The sequence below is a fragment of the Bison bison genome, unplaced genomic scaffold, assembly GCF_000754665.1.
Source record: "Bison bison bison isolate TAMUID 2011002044 unplaced genomic scaffold, Bison_UMD1.0 scf7180017864249, whole genome shotgun sequence".
NCBI classification, from domain to species: Eukaryota; Metazoa; Chordata; class Mammalia; order Artiodactyla; family Bovidae; genus Bison; species Bison bison.
This window is the reverse complement of record NW_011494821.1, coordinates 2,230,634-2,237,478: the sequence shown is the minus strand read 5'-3', so window position 1 is coordinate 2,237,478 and position 6,845 is coordinate 2,230,634. Positions and strand designations below refer to the sequence as shown.

The window sequence follows — 6,845 nt, the reverse complement described above, 5'->3', positions numbered from 1 at the left end:
AGCCCTCTTCCTACCTCCTGGCAGCCCAGCATGGTCAAGCACTGGGCATTAGGGAACCAGAGCTGTCCTGAGGGTGGTCCAGTGCAGGGGCGTGCAGCCGGGCTCATGAACCTAGGTGTCAGCCCTGTTACTGCCACTTACTAACTCTATGCGACCTAGGCAAGTCACTTTGTGTCTCTGAGCCTCAGTTTCCCTGTGCGGAAAATGGGGATGAAAAGACCTCCTGGATTATGGTGAGGGTGAAACAAGATGATCCCTGTAAAGCTTGTGCCCTGTGCCTGGGGCAGGGAATGCTGGCTGGGGTTCTGGTAATAAATCAGCGGTTCCTACTTTCTCATCTTCCATCTCCTAAAGAAATCCTGGCATCCTGGAATCTGAGTTTGAAAGGGTTGTGGGGAAGTGTAGTCATGTAACTAGCCAACAAAACCTGCTTGAATACTGCTGTGGACAGGAGGCTCACTCTCTGTCTAGATGCTCTGGCCCTCCCTTTGACCCAGGCTACGGGGTATAGACAGCGCTATCCTGTCTGTGACTCCCGGGTGAGTGTATCAGCTGCAAGGCTGTTGGCTCTTCTCTTTTCCTCCCTCCAGACAGGAGACTTGGGCTCCAGCCCAGGCTCAGCCACAGACCTGCTGAACGGCCTTGGGCCTCAGTTTCCTTGCCTATAAAAAGGGGCAATCATAACTGGCCTGGCGGGATGAACAAGATGGCCTGAGGGAAAGCCCTTGGTGTATGGGATTATGCTGCCAAAGCTTGCCCCGAGTGCGGCTGCCTACTTGTAGGCACAGGGTGATGACCTGCCCCCACCCCCAACACAGCTTGTCCTCTGAAACCTGGCCCCCCAAAGCTTCCTCCACCACCCCCTCAGCCCTGTTCCCGCTCCACATGACAGCCCCACAGATATGTGAAGACTGCACCCGCCCGTGGTCTGTGTTGGCAGGAATGATTAACCTGGCGGAGCTGGCCTCTTTGTAACGCCACGTGTGGGTTGGGGGCAGGGGTCGGGGAGAGGGTGGCGGGGAGAGGAGAGCTGAGGGGGCCAGTCAACCATAGTCTGACCCATCTGGCGGTGCTGGGCAGCGGGCGGGTACTGCCCAGGGGGCCAGACTGGACCCAGCCCACCTGGTGCTCCTCCTCCTCCCCTGGCTTAGAGGCGTCCAGCCCCCAAAGCTCAGTGGGGCCTGTCAATCCAGGGAGGCTTCTAGCCCCTCTTCCCCTGCCTCCCCACCTTCCCAAAGCCTCCCAGGAGGGACAGCTTTGTGACACTTTGTTGGCTGGAGCTGGACCACGTCTCTGCCGTTCTTGGAGCTCAGTCTCCAGGCAGAAAGAGGGGGAGGGGTTCCAGAAGGGAGGGGGTCTCAAGCCAAATGCTGGTGAGGGGACCGCTGCGGGGACCTGAGCTGTGGAGTGGAGGGGCAGACCGGGAGCAGGGTGGGGAAGGGTGAGAGGTGACGAGGCTGGAGTGTAGACCAGTGAGTAGACGGTGCCTGTGGGAAGCTGCACAGGGGAGAGGGGAAGAGAGGAAGGTCACTGGAGTTGGGGGGTCATAGGTAGCGAGTGCTGCTTTTCTAGAGATGAGGCCGGAGGGGAGATGGGTAGAGAGAGACTGGCAGGGGTTAGAGTGGGGCCGGGGCAGGAAGTGTGGGGACGCTGGTGTGGCATGAAGTACAGGGAGGTCCTTGCTGGCTGCCCTTTCTTCTGAGCCCCGGAAGGCGAGAGGGCAGCGGAGCCTAGGAGCCAGGATTCTGGCATGGTCCACCTGCTTTCATTCCCAGCTCTGCCACTCTCTCTGGCTGGCCTTGGTGTGCTCAAATGTGCAATAGGTATTTAACAGAAAGGCAGTACCTACCAGTTACACCCAGGCTATAAGGGCCGAGAGAGCTAAGCCTGCATCCCTGAGGGGTTGCTGTGGGCTCCACGGGCCCCACGGTGATCCTGCCTCAGAGACACAGCTCTCTTTGATCTGCTTATCCGCAGGGAGGATAATCCAGATTCTCTCTGGGGAAGAGACTTCAGGGACTCTTCAGTTCTCAATGAAGTTCTCAAACTTCATTGAGCATAAGAATCAGGTTTACAAATTTCACTCCCTGGGTCAGGAAGATTCCCCGGAGAAGGGAATGGCTACTCACTGCAGTATTCTTGCCTGAAGAATTCCATGGACAGAGGAGCCTGGTGGGCTACAGTCCATGGGGTCACAAAGAGTCGGACATGACCGAGTGACTAACACTTTGACTTCACTTTCTTTACAAATTCATTTTCCCGGCCCTCTGTCCTCAGAGTCTGATTCAGTTGTGTATGTGTTGGGGCCCAGGGATCGGCATTGCTCTTGAATTGTCCTGCGTGATCCTGGTGGAGCTGCTCCTCAGAATGCACTGGAGGGCACTATTCTAGTGCAGACAGCTCTCCAACTCATGAACCTTCTGCAAAATTCTGACCAGTGCCGTCCACCCCTTGTTTACATACCCCTCTGATGGGCAGCTCACTCCTTGCATCCTGTGAAACCCCTGCCTCCTGGTGGCTTGGTTAATAAAAAGGATCTTGGCTCATCACAGCCAAGACCCACTTCAGACTCATCTGCGACCTCCCCACTAGCCTGGCTGGGCCTCGGATGGCCTCCCTCCCTGGAAGACTGGAGACTGTGTATCCCCAAATGAGCTCCCTATCTCCCCCAACCCACTGATGGTGTCTCCAGCTCCCTTCCCACCCTCCTCTCTCTGGGCCCCCCTCTAGTTTGCCCATCTCCAGCTGTGGGGAGTCGGGCAGAAGGGGGACTCGCTCCCTCTCCCAGGTCTGTATTCTGAGATGCTGGAATCCTGCCACCGGGATCACCTCCCACCTCTTCAGCAGATCCCCCTTCCCTGGGGGATCATCACCCTCCAGGTCTCCCTCCATCCATGCGTCTCCATGCTTCCCTGCTCTGCCTTCTGCCCCTGGGTAGCCGTCTGCTCACTTGTCTGTCTCACCCTCCCAGGGGTGTCTGGGTGTGAGGGCTGAGTTGGGGCACGTGAGGCAGGCTGCCAGGAAGTTTGCACCTGGTGACTGCCACTCCGACTTTCTGCGGGCCCTTGATTGGCGCTGGTTATGCCCCGGGCTATAAAGGGAACAGCTCTTCTAAGAAGGGAGAGTCAAAAACAGAGGTGTTTTTGTCTCCGAATAGAGTGAGCCTGGAGTTTTGGGAACCCAAAAGCCTCTAAGCTTCTAAAATTACCTGCCTGGCTGTCCAGCTGCTGGCGAGGGCCAGCCTTGGCCCCTGGCTACGTGGAGACCCTGGGGACCCAGAACAGGTAGGGGGAGACCTACCTCCCTGCCACAGGCCGCAGGAGCGGTCTGGGTCCTGCAGGTTGGAGTTCCTGGGAGGGGAGGAAGGGAACTTTCTCTCTCCAAGCAGCCCTGGCCCCTGCATGGACTTTTGGGGACATCAAAGCCCATGTTCTAGGACTCGGGTCCCCAGCTTCTGGGATCTAACGCCTGATGATCTGAGATGGAGCTGATGTAATAAATTAGAAATAAAGTACACGGGAAATATAATGTGCTTGAATCATCCTGAAACCACCCCCCACCCCATTCGTGGAAAAATTGTCTTCCATGAAACAGGTCCCTGGTGCCAAAAAGGTTGGGGACTGCTGTCTCTAGGAGGCCCTGCCATTCTGCCCAGAACCACCAGTGAGTAATCACATAATTATGGGGTGAGAAGGAAGCACTTGGGGAAGGTGCAAAGCTGTGGTCAGTTCCTCCTCAGGCCTGTTGGCAGGTCCTGGTGATGGGTGGGAGGCCCAGCTTCTCTCACCACCTGGACAGAGTGGCTAAGTGCCAGTGACTCCAGGACCAGCCGGTCACCTCCTGCTGCTCTGTGCTGCCCACCCACAAGCCCCTCTCTCTAGTCCTGCGGCTCCGGCCTTCACGCCTTGGCTCACCCTGTTCCCTGTCGGGAGTCCCTTTCTCTGCCCTCCTTGCCAGTTCCCCATTTGCAGGGCTTGAGGTGAGCTTTTCCTCTTGGTTCTTCTCACTGTTTTCCAAACGTTCTGTAACAAAGGTGTAAATATTGCTGGAAAGGCTCCTTTTTGCTTTTAACAGCAGGATGGTCAAGCATCAGACCCTGGAGAAGAAGGCCTGGGATCAAATCTTAGCCCCACTGTTTGCTGGCTGGGTGGCCCTGGGCAAGTTACTCACCCTCTCTGTGGAGGGTTTCATCATTTGTAATAGTGGATAGGAATTATGTCTCCCTCATGGGTTGCTTGAGTGGATATATAGAAAATATATATATGAGATATAGAAAATGCATACAGGAAGCACTTAATGAATGTTAGTAATTATTATTATAATAATTAGTATTATGTTGTTGTTCTCTGATGGGCTCAGATTATGGCCAACTAGGCCTTGGGAATAAGGCGTTGGTGTGGGAAGCTCCCCCTTGGATGTCCTGTTGGGACCGTGGACCTTGTGGCTTCTAGCTGAACCTCCTGCCTCCCTCCCTGCCTCCCTCTTACCGTCTTGTTGCAGCTCTGGGTTCTAGCAGGGTTTCTCCTGGGGTCAGTCTCCAAGATGATTCTACTTGACTTGTTTAGTTGGCAAGCTGTCAGCTAGTCCCTTCCATGCCTGGTGCCTTGCTGAACCCCCAGGGACCCCAAGAGAAATTAGGCAGGAGCTTTGCTGCCAGACCATGTAAGGGTAAGGGGAGGAGGGCGATGAACCCTTCCAGCTGTGGGGGATGTGCCTTCAGTTAGGGGTGCCCACAGGGGCTGTGGGAGCTCAAGGCAGGCACCTGAACTCTGGGAAGTCTTCAAGAGGAGGTGACCTCCTTGAAGGTCAGTCCTGAAGGATGAATGAGGATGCTCCAGTTGGACCAGAGAAGGGAAGGCTTGCCAAGCAGGAGGCACAGCAGGTTCAATTTATTTCAGCCTAATGTCCTCAGGTACCGGATGAGGAATGATCATGAAAGTAACCCTTTATGTAGGTCCCATGATTATCCCCATATAGGGATGAGGAGGCCAAGGCACAGAAAGGTGAAGTGACTTGCCCAGAGTCAGACAGCTAGTGAGTGGGGGCTATGGGATTGGAACCCAGACAGTTTGACTCCAGAATTCATATCTTTAACCTCCCCACCCCCTTCCAGGTGGGCCTTTTCAGCAAGGCTGCCTTTGGTCTCTGCCCAGACGGGCTTCCGGAGAGAGAGACTGAGCCCTCCACACCACCCCACCTGGGTGCCCACATATGTGGGCACCTGGCTGTGCACCCTGTCTTCACTCCACAGCCCACTGCTGCCTTCCGCGCCCCTGAGCTGGGACTTGCCCACCCCTTCACTGAGGTCACAGCCATGCCTGGGCCCCCTGGTTCAAGAGCAAACCCTTAAGAGGGGTGGCCCTCATTAGGGGCCTGGCAGCTCTATCCTGGGAGACTGGGGAGCCTTCCTGAGACTCTGAGAGGCTAAAGTCTCGGTGGTGGGGCTTCAGGCGTTGGGATCAATGACCCCCTGCCGCCCTACTCTCTCGGCCAGGCTGTCGCCCCACCACGCAGGTCCTTGGCAGCAGAGGGACAGGAGAGGGTCTGAGGGGCCACCTACTCCCTGTCCTCGCTCAGGGACCTCCCCTGGTGTTCTTGTGTTTTGCAGTCGGTGGTGGTGCCCAGATGCCGGGGGACAGCTGAGGCGCTTCAGATCACAGTGGGCCATATCCTGGGAGATGCCGGCAGCCCCTACCTCATGGGACTTGTAAGGCCGGGTGGATGGTGGGGCTCCAGGGAAGGGCTGCACTTGGAGGCCTAGTGGCTTCCTGGTGGTCCTGGCAGACCCAGCCTCTCTCCTCTGCAGATCTCCAGCGCCCTGCAGGCGGGGCGCCCCGACACTTACCTGCAGCGCTTCCTCAGCCTTCAGCAGAGCTTCCTGTGCTGCGCCTTCGTCATTGCCTTGGGTGGTGGCTGCTTCCTACTGACTGCGCTGTACCTAGAGAGAGACCAGGCCCAAGCCCAGAAGTCTGGCACAGGTACCCTGCTCCTTTGCACCCATGCCGGGCTCAGGGCTGACCCTATAGAAACAAAGAGCACTGGCCACCCCCTGAATTTATTAATTTATCCATTCATTCATTTGTTGATTCATGCACACGTAATTATTATGCCCCTGCTATGTGCCAGGCAAGATTGCAGATCCTGGGGAGTGAACATCAAGTCCAAGCCCACGTGAAGAAAAACAAACAAGATACAAAAAACAGAAGCCATAAAAGAGTGTGTTTGAGGTCATAAGTGCTATGAGGGGCATAAGGCTGGAAAGTGGGAAGAGAGGAACAGGTGGGGGCAGGTTGCAGTCTTTGAAAGGGTGGTCAGAGAGGTCCTCACTGCACAGGTGGCCTTGGAGCAAAGATTTGGAGGAGGGACTGAGTTGTGCAGCTGTCTGGGGAAGGTGCTCCTGCTGGAGGGAAGAGCTTGTGCAAAGGCTCTGGGGTAGCAATGTACCGGCTTGTGTTTGAGGACCTGCAAGAAGGCCGCTGTGGCTGAAGCAGGAGCAAGGGGGGCCAGCGGCAGAGACAAGAGTGACAGTAAGAGGACCAGAGCATGGGGGACTGCAGGCTTTTGTAGGGACTGAGGCCTTAACACTGAGTGAGATGGGAGCTGCTGTGGGGTTTCCAGGGCGCAGGCCCAAGATATTTGATTGACATCATAAAAGCACCACTGTGGTGCTGCTGCGTTGAGAGCAGACTGTGGCGGGGTGGGGGTGGTCAGTGTTGAAGGAGGGAGGCCAAAGGGAGGTCTGTAGCCATCAGGGGAGAGCAGAGGGGCTGGGACCATGGTGGCGGCATTGAAGGTGGGGAGAACAGGTTGGATCTGGAATTTACTTTGAAAACGGAAGCTGGAGG

The 6,845-nt window shown here is 56.1% G+C and overlaps 1 protein-coding gene across 4 annotated transcripts in view; it reads left to right on the top strand.

Moving 5' to 3' along the window:
* Positions 1 to 6,845, top strand: part of SPNS3 (spinster homolog 3 (Drosophila)) — a 41,587-nt gene that overhangs the window by 33,979 nt on the left and 763 nt on the right. Inside the window, exons 10-12 of one of the 4 annotated variants that reach the window (XM_010847455.1) lie at positions 5,609 to 5,707; positions 5,863 to 5,978; positions 6,127 to 6,839. In XM_010847455.1, the coding sequence (XP_010845757.1) occupies positions 5,609 to 5,707; positions 5,863 to 5,978; positions 6,127 to 6,175 (264 nt within the window). In that variant the 3' untranslated portion in view covers positions 6,176 to 6,839. Of the gene's footprint in view, positions 1 to 5,608; positions 5,708 to 5,806; positions 5,979 to 6,126; positions 6,840 to 6,845 lie in introns of those variants that run through there. The other 3 variants (XM_010847454.1, XM_010847453.1, XM_010847456.1) reach the window with 3 other exon arrangements.